Genomic DNA, 19,582 nt, shown 5'->3' with positions numbered 1-19,582 from the left:
ACTGACAACAAAGCCAGGTAGCGATGATGTAATTAGAGACATTGCGACATAGTCGCGTTAGCCATGAAGCAAATATGCATCCATCCATGAAGCTACACAGACATGCACTAGTTTATTGCTTGAGAATTAAAGGGATGACATCCTGACCATTGTTCCACATGGCTATAAAAAGACTGTCAGACCAGACTTTCATACACATCAGTCCTGTCATAGCTGCAATTCTTCTCACAGAGGTGACACTAGTGTGATATCAAATTGCTGTGCCTGTATAATTGTGTGCTCTTAACAGTCACCATGCAAATACAAGGCATGGCTTATGTGTAATGCTTTATGTGCCACCAGACTGACTATGACATGCAACTATTATAACTAAGATCAGAGGTGCAGAAGATTAAAAACCCACTTCTCCCTGCAAGGGGTTTGTGTCCCAGCAGCTGTCAACGATACCCAAGTCACCTTTGAACCTGCTCTATGCAATGCAAAGCCAGAGCTGCAGATGCCAGGAGACTGCTTGCAACAAAGTCACAAGGACATATTATAATTTGGGTATGGAACCTGTATGAAAGGGGGGTCTGATTAGCAGCCCTTCTTCTTAGAAACAGATTTAACGGCATTGCTTTATGTTAATTGAATGTTTTAAAAGCTTGCGCTATTCTGCCCTCTGCAGATGACAATCAATGCTAGAAATCATCATTTTCTGTAAAAATAGGTTGTATCAAAAACAAAAATAACCCCTCAAATCGCACTCTTGTTGTCTACGCACTAGGGCCCGATTCATGGAAAAGTGTGCACTGCTCCTGCAATTGCTGCGTGCTAAGAACGACACTGCACGAGCCTGCACGCAGAATAAAAAATGTGCGCCCCATGTATTCATTCATGGAATTTGCTGCGCCTCGTACCCGTATTCGTAAGTTGCGCACGGATTGTCCCTGACACGCCCCCACGCAAAGCATGAACAGCCAGAACAGCTACCTTTGCGTGCTCCCTCAGGCGCGAATACATGCACCCTTTGAACAGTGCGTGAGGGCCCTGCAAGCAGGCCCGCATCTCGGAGACCCTGTGCAGGGTCCCCCGTAACTGTTGCTGGCACACCGACAAGTGTATGACACTTCTGAACTAAGGTTAAACTAAGAAAATCTGTGTGTGAACCCCCGTAAACCGTTCCTGCACCCTGCTACACTGTGTGCGTGCACCCCTAAGTTAGATCGGAACTCCGGTTGCATGTACGCACCCCTAAATCCAACATGCAAACCCACCTCAGCGCTGCGATTCCTATGCGTAAGTATCTTTATGCCTGCCTTCGGGTGGCGTAGTGGTTGAGGCATTTGCGTGGAAATTTCTATGCCAAGATGCTGCGTGGGTGGTTCCATGAATACGTGTCGCTTGGCGCAATTGTGGGCGTGCGACAGACTGCCTGCGGCCCGTCCTTCGTAACACCCACTTTTTTGCATGTTCTTCCCCATTTCCTGTGTTTCCCCCCTTTCCCAACCCACTGCGCACGCCACACCTGCGCTCTGGGTGGTGTCCCGCGCAAGACGTTCTGCGGTTCGCAGAGGCGTGCCGAGCCTGCGCGAACACCACACAAGTCCTGGGAAAGTCCTGCGCATTCGATTCCATGAATCGAAGGACAGGATTTCGCACGCAGTTTGGCGCGCAAGTTCCCCATTTTCTGCGCAAATAATTACATGAATCGGGCCCTTGGACTTTACCAACTTTGGGCAGAGGGTAATTGCCTCATTGAGGTACTTTTCATTTTTAAGTGTATGCTTTAGAGAGAGTGTATTTACAAGAAGGGGACGTGAACAAATATGTTTTAAATGTCTGAAAAGACCCAGACTGTCTTCCTAGAGAGGCCAGCTGGAAGATGCGGTTTAGCAGAGAGGCCGGAATTCAAAGATGTTTGCTGTCAGTTCATCCTCCCCCCGCTTCCCCCTCACCAGGAAGCTCTCTGCCTTCACCGCCACTCTGCTTTTTCAAAAACTGGAGCTTTGAGGCACAGGAAGTGGCCGAGCTTGCAGCCCAGTTCCCCTCCCAGGGCTGAGCCAGCGCCATGTCCCGTTATCTTTAGCATGTCAGGGCACCCTCCCCTGAGCTCCCTCCTCCGCACCCAGCACACCAACAACTGACAAAGAAAGTCTCCTGTCCCTCCGCCCCCCCACCCCCCTCGTGCCCTCCCTCCCCGGTCAACTTCCTCGCGGCGTTTCCTCAGCTGGACGAGGCAGTGATTTCTGCAAGGAAAGGGATGGGACGCGCGGAGGGAGAGTGGCACAGGAAACTCCCTTAGCACCCCTGTCCGGGGGGAGGTGAGCAGAAGAGGGTGCCCGCAGCCTCCGAGGACACAGGGTGACGCACTGTGGCGCAGCGGGGCTCCGAATAGAGACTTCTACCAGGTGCCAGGTAGCCCTTCTCTGATGCCAGAAAGAGTCTGGCATATATATATATGCACAGAGTTTGGCACTGCCTTTTTAACCGGCATCCGGTTAAATAGTGACGGTTTCCTGCTGGTTTGTTTCGTTTTTATAGTTTACATGTGAGGCTTAAAACCTGGACTGAGTTTATTTGAACACTCGCAAGTATTTCTCATTTTTGGACCCGGAGAGCCACGTAGAAGAGGACCCTGCGGACTTTGCGGACCGTTCGCCTGTGGAATGTGCGCTGCTCTGAAGCGCTTAGTAGCCGGGGCAGAAGAAGCAGCCGCAGCGCTTTGAGATCCGGGGCTTCCAGGCACTAGAAGTCGCCCCGTCATCCGCCTCTACCTCCATCCACAGCAGCCGGGCCTCTGGGAGATTCATGCGCCTCCGCCCGGGGTGCAGCCGGACATCCCGCCGCCCATGTCACCGGAGCGAGGCGCGGCCGCCTGAGGACTGGGGAGAACCCCGGGGCTCGTTTCTGGGGACAGTGGGGGCCCCTTCCTGGAGTAACTCATGAAGAATAAGGGCTCGAAGCCGAAGTGCAAAAAGAAGGGAGCCTGGGGCGCCTTCGGCTGCGACCTGACCGAGCACTTGGAGACCTCCGGCCAGGATGGTGAGTGCGAATGTTGCGAACTGGTTCGGATGGGTCATTCGACTGCGTATATTCTAATAATGTACAATTGCGACTGGTCATTTATTTATATGATACGTTTAGCTGCTGCCTGAGTGCTCCGAATGTTGGCAGGTTATGGGGAGAAGGATGTGGCGATGGAGGGATTTGCCCAAGATCACACACGGAGGTGAAGGGGGAGCTGGGATTAGAACCAAGGGGCCTAATTCACAGAAGCGTCTTATAATGGCAACACCCCAGTAGAAAACGCTCTGTGAATTAGGCCCTTCTTAAATAAAAATTAGGCACCCGAGTAAAACCAGTCCCGTATTGTAATCCCTTTGGGTGATCTTGGGCGAATCAGGTTAATTTCGAAAGTGCAATTTTCCTTATCTGCCAATACTGGGAGTTCATGAGACAGACTGGTGCTCAAGTTTGTGCTTTGCAAAACAACTAGGTGTGTTGCGTCAGTGCGAGGATCAGGATTGCTACAGAAGAAACATATAAGACAATTATTGAGGCTCGCCTTTCACCGGCCAGGCAAACTCAGTGCCTCGAGGCTATACGCCCACCAATGTGTGTTATATTCACTCTATCTTCAGATTGTTCGCTTTCGGCATCAGAGTTCTGCACCTCCTCCAGAAATGGGAAGTCAGGGTGGGGCAGAGGCGAGAACGAGGAAGGCGCTGATTGGTTGCATTGCGGCTTGCCTGACCCTCCGCGGCTGCCCTGCCCGTTTGTTTTCGCTGTATTGAGCCCAGCAGGGAAAATGACGTCAGTTAAGGAGGACATTTACAGCCAAGGTTACATTAGACAAAACAAAAACAACAATACGTCCAAACGAGGCACCCAGTGTGTGTGTGGGGCGAGAGGTGGGGGGACGGTGGAAGGGGGGGGGGGCGTAGACAGGGGTAGCGCTGGCTTTGACATTCCCATCTGAAGTCATTCCTCTGGGGTTTCTATGCATCCACTTGTTCAGACTAAAAGCTCACCGAGGCTATTGGATTTTCAGGGCAACAGTCGGAATGAATAGCTTATCAGTTCTGGGGCACCTCCTTTCAAACCCTAATAACTTTCATTCACCCAACCATTCATTCAGTCATTTGACATATGTTCCGTCTGAGTGGTGTACTGGCTAAGTGGCATTATTCAGAAAGGGGGTGGGGGGGATGCAGTGTGTTATGCTTGGTCAATGTCTGAGGCCCTGGGCCAGTCATTATATGTACAGAGATTACTAGCGCCTAGTTGCGCTACGTGACATTTCAATGTACTCTCCGGCAGGACAAACCCCCCGCCCCCCTTTCATTTGCTAGCCACAATATCATCATACTGTATTTCTCTTGCCCGTTGCTATAACAACGAGTCTGAGCGGCAGTCTCGCGACAGTTCTGTGGCTTCTGCCTGCTCTGCATGCAGACATTCACCCATACATTAATGAGTGGGCCTGTCCTTTGGCTCACGTTGAGCCACGACTACATCCTGAAAGAGGACATGGTGTCTGTTGGCTAAGTTGTGCCTGTGGGTCAAGAGACCTGTTGTGTTCAGGCCAGGGAGGTTTCGCCACTTCCTCAAACTGTGTGATCCTGGGCGAATCATGTTCTACTATCTATTGTCTCAAGTCTTCAGGCTGTCAAGAAGACACAGGCACACCACCAGCATTACGTGTTATGAACAAAAGATGTATATTTACATTGGGCAGGGGTGGGAGTGGGAGCGCAGATGGGAGTTGTAGTCTGAAACATCTGGAGAGTCAAAGTTGGCAGACCCCTGGCTTACAGGGACACCCCTAAGGGTGCAATTGGTAAACAGCAAGGTCTTGAGGTCCAACCTACAGAGCATTAGCTGTGCAGCCACGCCCCAGACAGAAGGGCAGATACTGACGCAAGGGTTTGCCTTTCAGGGAGGGGATTTCATTTCATCACCACTACTCCCCCTCCCCCACCACACTGGTTGCAGCTGCTCCCACTGGGCCCTGCAATATGCCGAAGCAGCGGCGTGCACAGCATGTCATAGTCACATGCACCCGCCCTCCCGTGCCCCGCCCAAAACGGTACTGTCAAACTTCCCCCCACTTGGGAAGCGATTTCTAACAAAAGAACCCAATAAGAGCTGTTTAGAAACACCCCACACGCGTGTGATAAGGCACCCACTTGCTTGGCCCATTTTGACACATCCTCTAGCCCAGTGGTCTTCAAACTGGGGGGCTGGCACCCCTAGAGGTACTTAAAGGATGTCCGGGAGGACCCAGACTCTTTAAAAAGGTATTACGATTACTGTTTTTAATATAAAAATGATTAAGGTGGTTGTTTTTAATAGAAAATATAAGCAGTCGAAAATCTGCGTACATTTTAAAGAGCCTGGGCCCCTCCTGGGCATACTTTGGGCCACTTATCGGGGCCAACCCCTGGAGGGGAGCAGAAACAATATTTTGCTCAAAGGGGGGATTCGGTATGAAAAAGTTTGAATACCACTGCTCTAACCTATAAGAAACACAGTGATAATAATAATAATAATTTAGCATTTATATAGCGCTACGAACCCTCAGGTATCTGAGCACTGCTTATTATTACCCACCGTGTGTGGTGCTCATTGATCGACCTCGGAAGGATGAAAGGCTGAGTTTGGCGCTTCGAACCTATGACCTAAAGCGGGCACTTTACTCGCTGTGCTATCTGACCTGACCGGATGTCATGCTGTTTATCACCAGAATGCGGTCGGTGGCTCTAGCTGATGGTAAACATAGCAGAAGCACCCTGTATTATGGAGATCCAGAATGGCTCTGTTGGATCGTGCCTGAGGCACATTTGTTCAATGCAATGTCACCGCACCGTAGGGATTTAACCCTTTACGCTCTGGTTTGGCTGGCCAGCGAGACTCCAGCAGCACACCGCTTTGGCATGAGATTCCTGCGTCCATCACGGAGCTGTAGCTCAGCAGGAGCAGGCAAGAGACACATAAAGTTCGATTTTATTTATTTATTTAATTTATGAAGCGCACCAAACCCGGAAGCATCGAGGCGCGGATTACAAGGGTTACAACAGCAAATGAACTAGTTAGGGCAATGGCAGTTCTTTCTCAGGCCCCTCAATGGTCGCATCCTGGGCGAATAGCAGAGTCTGGAGGTGCTTACGGAAGATGGTGGGACAGAAGAAGAGGTTTGTCTATGCATGTATGGATGGGGTTTTATATAGTGCAAACCTAGCTGCGATATGATGATGTAGATATATGAGAAGCATAGAGAACGTTCACTGCGGCCGCCCATGTTATGGGGAGATTTCTCCCTAGAATCGAGGGGCTTGCACACGCCCCAGGTCGCCAGTTTCTGACCGCAAAACAACTTTTCAGCTGCAATGATTTCAAGCAAATGCTGAAAATATTAACACAGAAGTCTGAGCTTAACCATGGCCATCAATCACCACGGGTCAGCGTCTCTCAAAGGTGTTTGGTAATCACAGACGCATTAATAGCCAGGCTCAGATAAGAATGAATACTCCTGGTTCTGTAGAGATATTATTATTTATTATTTATATAGCACTGATAGTAGCCCATAGGGCATCAAGGCACTAAACAAAACCAAAACAGACAACGCAAATAACCAGGTAAACACAGCAAACATCTAAAAGCATAACAAAGGATACAAAGGGGAAAAAAAAAACGATCAATTAATTAAGAATAATCCTTAAATTAGAGGCAGGTGACATGTTTTTCAGATTCATACACTGACCCAAAAATAAGGGGAGATTGCTCTGGCCACAACCTATTACAGTACAGTCCGTGTTAGTCCCAGTACACCACTCCGGGGGGCTGGGAGGATAGTTCAGGGGCAACGCGCTCGCCTTGGAAGCAAGACGACGCAGGGCAACACAGGATATTAAGCGTGTTATAAATAACCAATTACAATTCCCTAATTTTCATCCTTCGAAGAAATCGGAAGTCCTGTATTCTAACATAGACTGGCCCAAATTTAGTGTGTAACCAAGACAGTGCCTTATTTCTAAGTTCCTGTCTGGTTTCGACTCTCTCTGATTTATCAACATTGATTATATTAAAGTTCCCAGGACGCATGACAAGCTCTCTTTGGGCAGTGGCAGGTATCATAGGCATGCTGGACTTATTAATGCAAATATCCCTTCCATATGGTGAACTTGCTGGTCTATGTACGGAATTAGCCAAACCACGCAGTCTTCTGAGAGGGAGATGACGCGCTTGCCATAGAGCTCACAGATGCCAGAGCCATAACAGTACCAGAGTCAGGACCGATGGAGACAGTCTGACATACACTGGGTTCGTGAACAGCACTTAACAAGTGGTATTTACAATCATATTGGTTTGTCCAAGCAGTATCTACCAAATTAAAGTGAGGGTTGTTTAAAGCACATTGCCATGCTTTCTCAGTCCTGTCAGGGGAGGACTGTGAAATAATCTCATCAAAAGATGATGTGATGAAAGCTTGTAGTTACAGAGCCGGGATTTCGAACCAGCAACCTTCAGGTTATGCACACGCATATCGGGGCAAAGCAGGTACATGAACCCACTGAGCTTTCTATGTAAAAGCGAATTCCCACTTTGGTCACTCCTTCGGCCATGGCCCTTTTGCATGTTACCCCAATAGATTTCTTCCGGTCGTACTCGCCATGGCCTTTGGCCATGGCCAGTGCCCCCGGCCTTCAGCAGTGGCCACTCTGCATATTGATCCAGTAGGTTTCCTAAATGGGCCGACTAGCCATGGCCTTAGCCATGGCCACACCACTAGGATTCATTTGGGAACATTAGCCATGGCCTTTGGCTGTGTCCACTTCCCATGTTGCACCATTTGGTTCCTAAAAGTAACCCATTACCCATATCCTTGGGCCACACCAAATATTACTCCCACCTCACTGTAGCTGTAAAATTCCTCTTTTTTTGTATTACTCTCATTTTTTAACTCTCTTTTTACAAAACTTCTGTTTCCACAACTGTGGTTATATATTGCAATATACTACAATTAACCACGGTTATCCGTAAACGCCCGTGAATAACCGCAGTTATTGTTTGTGTGACGCACTTTCATTCCCAATCCTGTTTTATACTATAACCGTGGTTAACCCCAGTATAACCCCGGTTATGTGAAAACGTTTGAGCTCTGAACTTGATCCCCAGCAATTTCTCATGGCATCCTCTCTCCCTCTCCCCACCTCTAGTCTGATGCCATTTCAACCTTTTTCCTCCTCCAAATGGCATTTTCCCACTTTTCGTTTACGGCCAACCCCGGTAAGACCCGTTATAACCCCGGTTAAACATGGCAGCTTTTTCATTTCCGAAAAGCCTGTCTGCTGCAAAGCACCCGCTTCTCTGTCAAATATTTTAATGACGACTGCACAGAATAACCCCAGAACCCTCCCAGAAATCGAGTCAACGCTTCATACGCACTTGTTTCGTACCTGGTCCTATTCCGTCCAGCATTTTTTTCTACGCACTGCATAGAAATGTGTGGGGAAATGAATGGGAGTAGGCAGAAAAATAGCGTTTATTATCTTTTTAAATAACCTTTTAATTTTCTAACAAATCCTTCCAAAAATGTCCGATCTGGGGGGCCTGTGACAATCTTTTTGTTTGCAAAATATCAGCCAAATCTGTCATGCTAGTCAAAGGTTATTAGCAATTACATTTTCAGGATTCGTATGGAACTTGATACTGAACGTAACTATATTGCGGTGACCACTGCACTATATACAAATATACTCTATTGAAACAAGAATCAAGATTAGTGGAAATATACATATGTATATATATTCACTGAAAAAACCTTAGTGCAGGTGCAGTTAAGTTGTGCAGATTTAACGCAACAAAACCCTTCAAATTCAGCTGACGTTACGATCGCCCGGCTTTGGAAGCAACCTGAAGGCCCAGCAATCACCATGTGGTGGGCAAAATGCTGGGATACAGCAGTGGCAGAGAAAATAACGGCCTCTCGACTGGGTGTCATGGGGAGATTTTACAACACCGGATGCCCCTTTTCTTGACTATGCAGTACAATTCCCGGTGATAGTGCGACAACCACCAGTATTCGGATGGAGTACAAAGCATTGAGCACCTAAACAGTTCCCTGTCGACCGCCTCCTGATGATGTTACTGTGCATTGTACTAAACTCAGCAAATGCATAGCCTTATGTCATTGATGTTGCCTCACATTATTAAGTCTTATCTTCGCTTGTACTCTGATTTGACCCGACTTCTGTTGTAAAACACCAATAAAATATGTTGTTGAAAAAACAAAGCTCAGCGGATGTGGGAAATCATGGCTACCTTCACTCAGCGAGCTCCTGTTGATGTCCACCGTAATGCCATTTTGTATGTCCTTGTGAATCCCTTCTCTTATAATATGTGCGCATGGGCCTTGCAACGGGAACAAACTGACTTAAACTGGTCATGACTTCCCACATCCAATGAATTTCAAGGGTTTTGCTGCGTTAAATCTGCACAACTTAACTACACCGTAACTAAGGTTTTTCAGTGAATTTCAAGGATTTTGTTATACCATAGTTTTTCTACAGGCCACTAGCTATGGCTTTTGGCCATGGTCAGTGGTCACAGCCTTCAGCCGTACCCACTGTACATGTTCCCCCAATATTCTGTTCGGGTCCACTAGCCAGGGCACTGGCTAGTGAGCATGACCTTTCGCTGTGCCAACTGTTTATTTTAAAACACTACCGGGCCACAAGCCATGGCCCTTGGCCATGGGCAGTGGCCACAGCCTTCAGCCGTGTCCACTGTACATGTTCCCCCAATATGTTTCTTTTGGACCTACTAGGTGGTCACGGCCTCGGCCGTTGCCACTATGCATGTCTTTCAGGCCCACTGGCCAGGGCCGAAGTGAGTACGGGATTGGGATTTGGCCGTGTCCACTCTACATGTTCCCCCAATATGTTTCTTTTGGACCTTTTAGGTGGTCACGGCCTTGGCTGTGGCCACTATACAGCTTTTATTATTCTACTTCGTATTAATCATCTACCGATACTGGGCGTAGTGGGTGCAGCACTCTCTGTCCAGGTACAAGATCGTTTTTTGCTGTATCTGTCGTAGTAAATATCTTTTGGAGACGGCAAAACATGTTCTGACTGAATGCCCTCGCTTAGAAGGTCTACATCTTGGATTTAGGCAGATTTGTCCATCAACTTGATACCATCAAAGATCCTTCCTTTTGGAAACAATGTCTTAACACCAAAAATAAGGGTGTCCACATTTCACTATATAGAATCTGGAAGGAGGCAGAAAGGTGTATGTCAGTTACGGAGTAGGCACTGGTACACCCTCAGTGTGGAGACTGATAACAGGGTCAGAGATGTAATAATATCTGTATGGAAGTATCCATACTGTGCAAGTCTAAATGCTTGTTGGGGTCGTACAACTGGTGAGGTATTTGATTTTTAGGCTGAAACCGAAAACCTTGCTATGAAATATGCATCTGTAAATTGCATTATCCCTATATTTATTATGCTGACTTTATGCAATGTGCAACTATGTCAGGTGGCACAGGACTGCATTGCATCTTGAATGGATGCTAGGTCCTGAGATGTATTTACTTAATGGACTGCTGCTATCTGTGAGTGATTAACGGTTCCACGTGTTAATATCCCCGCAGAAATATCACGATATTGCAATATTATGCAGCAATATTGACCCATGGACCCTGCGGGGGACACCCCCGCAACCCCTGCATTATTTTAAAATGTGCGGGGGACCTCTCCCCCGCAACCCCTGCTCCCACAAATAATCCCCCCCCCAAAAATATCACCTATGGCGAGACAAACGGCCATATGTACGGCGATATTTTTGGTGGGGATATTTTGTAGGGCTACCGTGATTAACGTGCTTTGGCGGGGCAGAGTTAAGGCATAGGAGTTGGTCCCCAGGCGCTCTGGCGGATCTGCAAATGAGAAGGTGGGATGGTTTAGTAGGGTGAAAATGGAGTAGGATAGTGAGAGGAGTGGTGTTCTGTTGGCAGCTTCAACTCGGTATACACCGTGCGCTGAGCTTTGGTGCGAGTATCGGATCGATGTCAGTCCTCGTGTGCTGTTGGCGTGGTTATGTCTTGTTGCAGGATTAAAAAGTACAGCTGCACTCCGGTTACAGTCAAAGAATAAACAGGGATATGTTTTGTCGTAAAGTGCTTGCTGCCGCAAACTTTGGGTTCTCAGCATCGTAAATACAGCTTTATTTTGGTGCCCCTCATTGCGTCAGCCAGAGCAATAAAAGGCTGAGTTGGCCCTGCCAAGTTTTACGCCTCTGAGCCGTAGATAACCCCCAGAGCTCTGAAGCAGGCGCAGTAACCCACTGAGCTATGTTTGGGAGTTGCCCGCCATAACACGCTGCAGAGGCCACATCAAAGACAGCTGACGGAGGGAGGGTCATTGCCAAGGCGGTGCGAGTCCCGGAGAACTCTGCTGATGCTTCCCTCTTCCCCGAGCCGTGCGGTATCTGCCTCCTTCTCCCCGAGGAATGCGTGAGGATGTGCAACCGCCGTGCCCCGGTAATGGGTTCCACGTGAGCCGGGCAGGGCAGCCGGTCCTCACCGGGGCCTCGCTGCTGCGCTGCAGCGCTGCAGGATGGACATGCGGGCGCCATATGTCTCCTGCCCAGACAGCCTCAGCCGTCCTGAACTCGAGGGGGTCTCTCTTCAGCACAGCTCGCAGAAACCGGTGGGGTGGGGCGAGGGGGATTAAAATCTCCCCAACCTAGCTCAGAAATGCATCGACTCAAACAAAACTCCCATAGGATGGGGTTCTAGAAGTGGAAAAAGGGCATGCTGGGAAATATACATGATGCAATGAATATCCCAAGCTAATTAGGCCCCTAGAAGACATGCATTCGAATTTTTTTATGGCCCACACACAACACCCCTGGCATACAGAGACATTAAGCATTTCAAATGTATTCGCAATTTATTTGGCAAAAGACAATAGCAAAAAAAAAATAACAAGACAGGGAACCCACCAATTAAATAAACCTGAGTACCAGGGTAAACATGACCGTATATACAAAATAAAATATGCTTACGATCAATGGCAATTAATACATTTTTTGCAGGGAAAGTGGCTGCCTACATAATAATAATGTATTTCTTATATAGCGCTACACACCAGTAGGTCTCAGAGCGCTGAAATAACAGAAGACGTTATTATCCCACACAGTGGTACTCAATTTATCGACCTCAGAAGGATGAAAGGCGGAGTTGTCCCTACCAGGATTCAAACCTGCCACCGCAGGCAGCACACAGATATCAGGGGGGAGCGCTTAGCGCACTGTGCTATCTGACCGGCTTACATACATGCTTAGATGCTCCATTCCATTTGTGAGAAGCTGAGCCAGTCCTGGTTATATGTTTTCATTCGGGTCTTCTAGTCCTGGATTTATAATGGCGGAAATCATGGACTACAAGTCCCAGAATGCAAAGTAAAAACCAGTACTGGAATATAATCTCTCAAACGGAAGGGGGCACGTTGGCATGTGTGCAGGTCATCTGCTTGCCCCTACCGCTCCCTCTCCTTCCCACCACAATGGTCCATTGCTGCCATGTCCTGAGAGACTCGGAGGCCCATCGCTGGATCCACCAAGGACGTCAGGAGGCCAGCGACTTCTCCCACAGTTCCCACACCCCACTCTTTAAGTATTGGCCTCACCCAGGGTCTTCTGAGCCTTGATGTCTGAGGACGGAAGCGTAGCCTCTGGGACCACCACACACTGCCAGAGGCCGCCAGCCGATGCCTCCGTTTTCCTCGCTTGCCAACTACAAGCATGGCCCATGCACAGATTGGCATGGAGCCTCCCTGTGTAAGGAGGGCACATCACCATCAGATAGTCCTCACACCCACGCAGGGTCTTGTCTGGAAGATCTTGCTGCACTGGCGTCCACTTGTGCGACCAATGATTGCCGTCGTGGGCTCTTGTCTTCTTCACGCCTGGCCAGTTCATATTATCCAAGTTCTTGGGAGTTCCAGGACCAGCAAACCAAATCTCACGCATGAGAGTCAGGGTACCCTGCTTGGCCGAGCCAGAGCAAGCACTTTGGGCAACACCCTTGTGTACGTCCCCCCAGGCGTGGGCTTTAGCTATGACATTGCCCCCAAAAAGCAGAGACTTGATTGCCAGCAATTCTGCACGAGCCCTGATCTCCATTTCATTCCTCAAGTCAATTGACGTGGTGCCTGGCAGCACTCATGGCGTCCTACCTAGGAACTTATTATTGTCCAGACCCCCACACCCCAAAGTTTCAACCAGGGTTGCTGCCCTGTTGTCCCTGTTCCCTCTCTGTGCCCCCCCCCCTTGCACTTCTCGGCCTCGCACTATCTGAATGACACAAGGCCTAGTAAGATCGTTGTTTTGTTTTCCCACTGTCTTCTCTCCCTTGTCTTGTCACGCCTAGACCATACTTGCCAACCCTACTGATTTAAGCAGTAGGCTACTGCTTTTTAAGCAGTCCAACCGCCTGTGGTCGACAGATCCTGCTGCTTCTAAAGTGGCAGGTAATATATGTGACTCTAAGGCAATTCATCTGTCTGTGCGATGGGATGTGAGTGATATATTTGAGTGATTGTCTCAGATCCATCTACTGACCTGACAGCTTCATGACTCTGCCCTGCACTCATGCTGGGCCAGACCTCAGGTGAACCACCAGTGAAGGCAAGTGGCAGAGCGTACCATCTGCCTATCAGACTGAGGAGGGTATCATTCTCCACGTTGGTCAATGTTCAACTTGCACTGCAGGAATTAATATGTACTGCCCGGGCTGCTGCTACAGAGCACTGCAAACGTTGCCTACATGCTCTGTGTGATTGTTTTCTGTGAAATTAAGTTATTGAATTTGTTGTTGACTTCCTATTCAGAATTATACATTTGAGCATCTTTCCATGTTGTGCTGTCCGATGGGTTACTTGTGCCTTTTAGAATGCTCCAGTGGTGCCAACAATGTATGTTTTGTAAATATGCTAAGTATTATTTTTGAAACTTAAAAAATCCTACATCTTTTTGGTCAGAGAATGTTGGCAAGTATGGCCTAGACACACGTGTGTATGGGCGTGTTATAATGACATATCATACCAAATGATACCACTGCAGCCGCTGTTGCCTTCTGATACACAAACACATTCTGCCTTATATCATGCCCCCCAAACCAGTGTTCGAAGCGAAGTGTGCAAAAAGAAGTAGTGGAACTATGTTCCCTGCTGGTCTGGCCACGCTCCCCACAAACCCCCGGCCAAGCCTCCTCCCACGCACAATACAAACCCTCAAACACATGTGCCTACTGTTTAAGGGAACGTTCGGTGCAGTGCACTGAACCACAAGTTTCAACTTCTTTCTACCATGGACGTCATTTGGAGGTCGCCAGAGGTCGCAAGTGCGACCTCTGAGGTCTCCCTTGCGACCTCTAAAAAAAAAACGAAAACATTTTTTTTTTTTGCAATGTAAGCTCCTGGTCTGTGGCCAGCACCATGTAGCTCTTTAATTCTGAAGTGGCTAGCTTTCTTGTTCAGGCCCCTTAAAAAAGAAGAATAATAAGAACATGAGGGCCACAAGTCTAACACTTTCAGCACTGAACCTAAATAAGAAAGAATAGGAATGCCAAAAAATATGTCTTTCTGGAATTCTATACAATAATTGTTAGACTCATTAAAGGTTTATTTCAGGCACACTTCAGGGGGTGAGTCACTGATTTAGTCTGTTCTCAAACGCCTCAACTCAGCCTTTCGTCCTTCTGAGGTCGATAAATGGGTACCGGTGTCCAGTCAATTGGTCGACAGCAAACTGGTCGACAGGACATTTGGTCGACACCATTTGGTCGAATGCCAAATGGTCGAATTTTTTTTTTTTTATATATATATATGTGTTTTGTGGGTTTTCGTGTGTCGAAAAAAAAAAAATAGAAAAAAAAGGGGGTTGGGGGGGGGACCCCCCCAAAAAAAAAAAAAAAAAAAAGTGTAAAAAAAAAAAAAAAAAATTCGACCATTTGGCATTCGACCAAATGGTGTCGACCAATTGTCCTGTCGACCAAATTTTTTCGACCAATTGACTGGGAACCATGGGTCCAACACAGGTTGGGTGATATTGGGTGTATATTTCTTCTATGTAAAGCGCTTAAGCGTAAGTGCTATATAATAACACATCATTATCATTTGGTCATGGACGTCTGCTTGCAATCACAGTAATTTGGTAATATGGGCCTATACACACTGATCTTAAGGATACATATGGCAATCCATTCAGGTATGAAATGTACATCACATTATAGTGATATCGTAACCATATTTGTCGTAGTATACAATGCTATGTGATGCCACTTCCTGTTTTGTCAACGGGTGAAAGGTTGTGTTCCATCGCTTCCCGCGATATCACTTTGGGGTGGGGTCAATTGACATCACTTCCTGTGATGTCATCAGGGGGTCAAGGGTCGTGTGATGTCACTTCTGCTACCCCTGGCATTTTGGTGAAATGACATTGCTGCTTCCTACACTTTTATTTTAAAACGAAAGCATTCCGGAACGGTTTCTTTTTCAAATAAAAGTATAGGAACAGTAACACTTAATTTAAAAAGTAGAGGAGCACCGCTCCCAGCCACTCCCGCTCATGCCAAAACATTGGTTAAAAGTCAGGATACCGTCGTCCGCTCCCCACTGCGGCTTGCTTTAAAATGAATCTACTTTTCCTGCTGACATCCCGGTTCCAGGAAGTAAAAGTAGCCAATCTTAGTGGGCAAATGAGACATCAATCACTGCTCTGAGGCCCCTCCTCCCCTCCACTAGCGCAATCTTACTCTTGCCATAGTTCAATCACCACTCCCCTGGCACATGTTTTCAAATGCGCTCTAGGGTTTTCTCTTCTCTTTGGGAGCTCTGCATAGCAAGACCCTGTTAAACATCTTTGGCCACTTCCTACAGACCCCACTTACTGGTTGTTTATATATAGACTAAACACAAGAGGATAATCCGGATCCATGGCACACTTCCGTGGTGATAGCACACCCTGGCAGAGTAGGCACTGTACAGAGATCATATTGTGCGCACTAGGATGGAATTGAGCCACCCTTTCAGGCTCCTGATGGTCTGCTGTGGGTCCTTGAAAGTCGTGTAGTGCAGCCCCACCCCTTTAGGGTAACGTGTGTAGCTCTGACAAGATTAAATAGGCAGGGCTTTAAGTGGGCCGGGGCCTGCCGGGGTCAAGCCCCGGCAGGCTCCTAAATCTCATTTTGAGGCGGGGCTCACTAGTCTCCCCTGGCAGCCCCGGCCACTACATAAAAAGGCTTTTTTTCTAAAGCCTGAAGCTCTCGCTCATGTGCGAATGCTTCAGGCTTCAGAAAAAAATGCCTTTCAGCCATAATGGTGGCGCCGCACCCGGAAGCAGAGGCTTTGTTGTCTAAATTCTGAAGCTCCCGCGCATTTGCGGGAGTTTCAGTCTTCAGGAAAACGGCCTCAGCTTCCAGCGGCCTCACGCTTTCAGCCTTAATTGTGATGCTACCCCTCCCCAGCTGGCGAGGTGCAGCGCCACCATTAAGGCTGAATAGGCAAGGCACTGTCCCTGCCAAGCAAGCCTATAGATTATAAATGCAGAGATCAGCACCCTCTCCCCTGCCTGGCAGGGGTGCCAGTAGACCATTGAGCCAGGGCTCGTCAAGGGGGCATGGCCTAATGAGCCAGCAGGCGCCCCCGCCGTTAGGCCACGCCCCCTTGATGAGCCCAGGCTCATTTTGTAGTGCCACTTAAGCCACTGTGAATATGAAACACTCTTCTATTGTGCATACATATTCCATTGACCACACCTGAACCTCTACTGCAAGATCTTCTGTTCCTGTTCCCAGGCTTGCATACATGCCAACATGACCCATTAGAATCTGCAGGTGCTTATCCAGTCCTGTTTTTTTCTTTGCATTCTGGCACTTGTCGTCCGAGATTTATAATGGGAAAAGTGGAACTACAAGTCCCAGAATGCAAAGAAAAAAACAGGACTGGATAACCACCCACAGATTGGAATGGATCATGTTGGCAAGTATGGTCTTGTCATCTACTAATGGGCACTTAGTGGGCACCTTGCAGTGCATCCAGAAGAGATCTCAGATTACAGGTGGGGGTCTTCTTTGTCACCCTCTTAACAAAGAGTGTCAAAGCCACCAGTTTTGGTTTTCCTTAATAAAAATGCTTCAGCCACAGAGGAGTTCTCTCCGGGCGACCTGAGTAGCCACAGTGGTCGACTAGGGAGGCAGACACCATTGGCTGTAGACAATGCTGAGCAAAGGCCCACCATGCTTGACCAATGTTGATAATGTTTGGAAATTGTCAACCATGGTTGGTGCTGGTCAACTATGGTTGATGATGGTCGAACATGGTTGGCAATGGCTTTTCATGGTTGTCTGTGGTTATGATAGATTATTTATAATGCGCTTAATACCCAGAGGTTTCTAAGTGCGGACCCGGGGAATCAAACCTGTGTCGTCTTGGTTCCAAGGCGAGCACGTTGCCCCTAAGATATCCTCCCAAGACTGAAAAAGTTTGCTAATCAGGGATGGTCTATGGTTGGTGATGGTCAGAAATGGTCCACAATTGTTGGGGATGATCAACAATGGTCGGTGATGGAGGTGGCCAGAGTGCTTGTCTGCTGCCTGACCATAACAATAAATCTACAACAAAGTAAATAATAACACATGCCTGACTGTAAGATGGCTGCTAACGAAGACACAAGGGAGTGCAGCCAAATAACACCCATGATGTGTTGCTGCCTCTAATACGCCAACCCTATACATATCTACGACCTCTGTATATCTGTAACTGTAATGTTGGAGCAGTAAATGTGCAAAATCTAAAATAGGATTCAATAACCCCCCACACCTCCTTCTAGAAGAGAAGTTGACTCCAGTTTTAAAGATGTGTCAAAATGGGGAGGAAGACCCCTGTGGATAAGCAAGAGGACAGGCCAGGGGAAATCCCACGCCGAAAACACAGAAGAGACCAAAAATGTGACCAACTATATTGAACAAAACCCATATAAAACAGGGACAGCACGGACATCAAGCAAATCCTTGTAACTCTCAAATGGGAAGGGATTGGTTAAGGGGATCAGCTGATATATACATTGCATAGGGGTTAGTATATTCATTCGTCAGGCCCATATAGCTCCGCCTGAGACGACCTTCTAAATTGCTACAGGTAAATACATGTCATCTCTACAATATTCTATTGGCCGATGCAACAATGTGTAGGTCAACATAGATGGGGGATAGGGATTGGTCAGTATTGGTGTTCTCAGCCACGGCACTTTTAGAACGTTACCTGCACATGAGCACAATAGGGGGTGGTGAGAACGACACCAGGGTGCTACTTGTCCCAATAAGGTCACAATTTCTGATCCTCTAGGCCACAAGCCAGGAATTCTAGCTTTTAACGTTGCATTGTCTTTTATCTTTTGTCCCGAGAACTGGATGGGAACAAAGGTTTCAGCCTGTCTGTGTCTGACCCTAAATTAATAGGGATTACCCTCCAACTGCAGGTCACGTGTGTGGGGACCACATTTTGGATTATTCTGCTCAGCATTTATGAGGAATTTAGCCCTTTTTACTGCCAGTGTCATTACCTCCCTTGGCATCGAGATTTATTTATTTATTTATTTATTTAAAGAGCGCTTTACACCACTGCGCTGTACAAAGGAACAATAAGATACAGAATAACAACAATATTTAACAATTAGAGCAAAAATTTACTTCATGAATCATTCCACAAACAGTGCAAAGAGCAATAAACTGATGGGGGGGGTGGAAAGAGAGGGGGTGGGAAAGGGTGGAGGGAGGAAGGGAAGAGGAGAGGGCAGAAGGGAAGTGTTCAAGGAGGAGGATGGAGGAGGAAGGATTTAAGGGAAGTGCGAAATGCGGTGAAGGTCGTGGTAGAGCGGATTGTAAGGGGGAGTGAGTTCCAATGCAGAGGGGCAAGGAGCTGGAAGGAGCGGAAGCGGGAGGAAGCGCATGGGAAATGAGGTACAGTGAGAAGGAAATGATCAGCGGAACAAAGGGAGCGGGAAGGGGAGTAGAAGGAGAGAAGGGAGGAGAGATAAGGAGGGGCAAGACCATGGAGGGATTTGAAGACAGGGCAGAGAAAGTAAAATTTAAGCTGTAAGTGGAAAGGTAGACAGCCAAGGTGAGAGAGTGAGGATAAGATGGAGTCACGGGAGGAAAGGAGACAAAGGGTACGAACAGCAGAGTGGTATATGGATTTAAGAGGGGAAAGATGAGATAGAGGAAGTCCAAAGAGTAGAGAAGAGCAGTAGAAGAGGCGGGAAAAGATGAGAGTGGAAATTAGGAGTTTGGTGGCGTGGAATGTGAGTGAGGGGCGGATTTTGCGTATATTGAAGAGAGGGTATCGGCAGGTGCGGGAGCTGAGAGAAATGTGTTGTGAGAAGGTGAGAGAGGAGTCAAAAAGAAAGCCTAGATTATGAGCTTGGGAGGAGATAGGGAGATTGGAGGGAGGAAAGTGAATGAAAGGGGTAGGGGAGGGACGGGGTAGAGAATTATAAGGGAAGAAAAGGACTTTGGTTTTGTCAGTGTTAA

General features: G+C 47.7%; 1 protein-coding gene across 1 annotated transcript in view; it reads left to right on the top strand.

The window, feature by feature from the left end:
- Positions 1 to 1,998: 1,998 nt before the first annotated feature.
- ARHGAP31 (Rho GTPase activating protein 31) overlaps positions 1,999 to 19,582 on the top strand; it is a 603,437-nt gene continuing 585,853 nt past the window's right edge. Inside the window, exon 1 of the mRNA XM_069635924.1 lies at positions 1,999 to 3,024. Within this exon, the coding sequence (XP_069492025.1) occupies positions 2,925 to 3,024 (100 nt within the window). The 5' untranslated portion in view covers positions 1,999 to 2,924. The remainder of the gene's footprint in view (positions 3,025 to 19,582) is intronic.

This window comes from Ambystoma mexicanum, chromosome 7p (genome assembly GCF_040938575.1).
Source record: "Ambystoma mexicanum isolate Mex_15411 chromosome 7p, UKY_AmexF1_1, whole genome shotgun sequence".
In the NCBI taxonomy this organism is placed as follows: domain Eukaryota; kingdom Metazoa; phylum Chordata; class Amphibia; order Caudata; family Ambystomatidae; genus Ambystoma; species Ambystoma mexicanum.
Note: the sequence above shows the minus strand (reverse complement) of the source record. Positions and strands in the feature narration are given on the sequence as shown.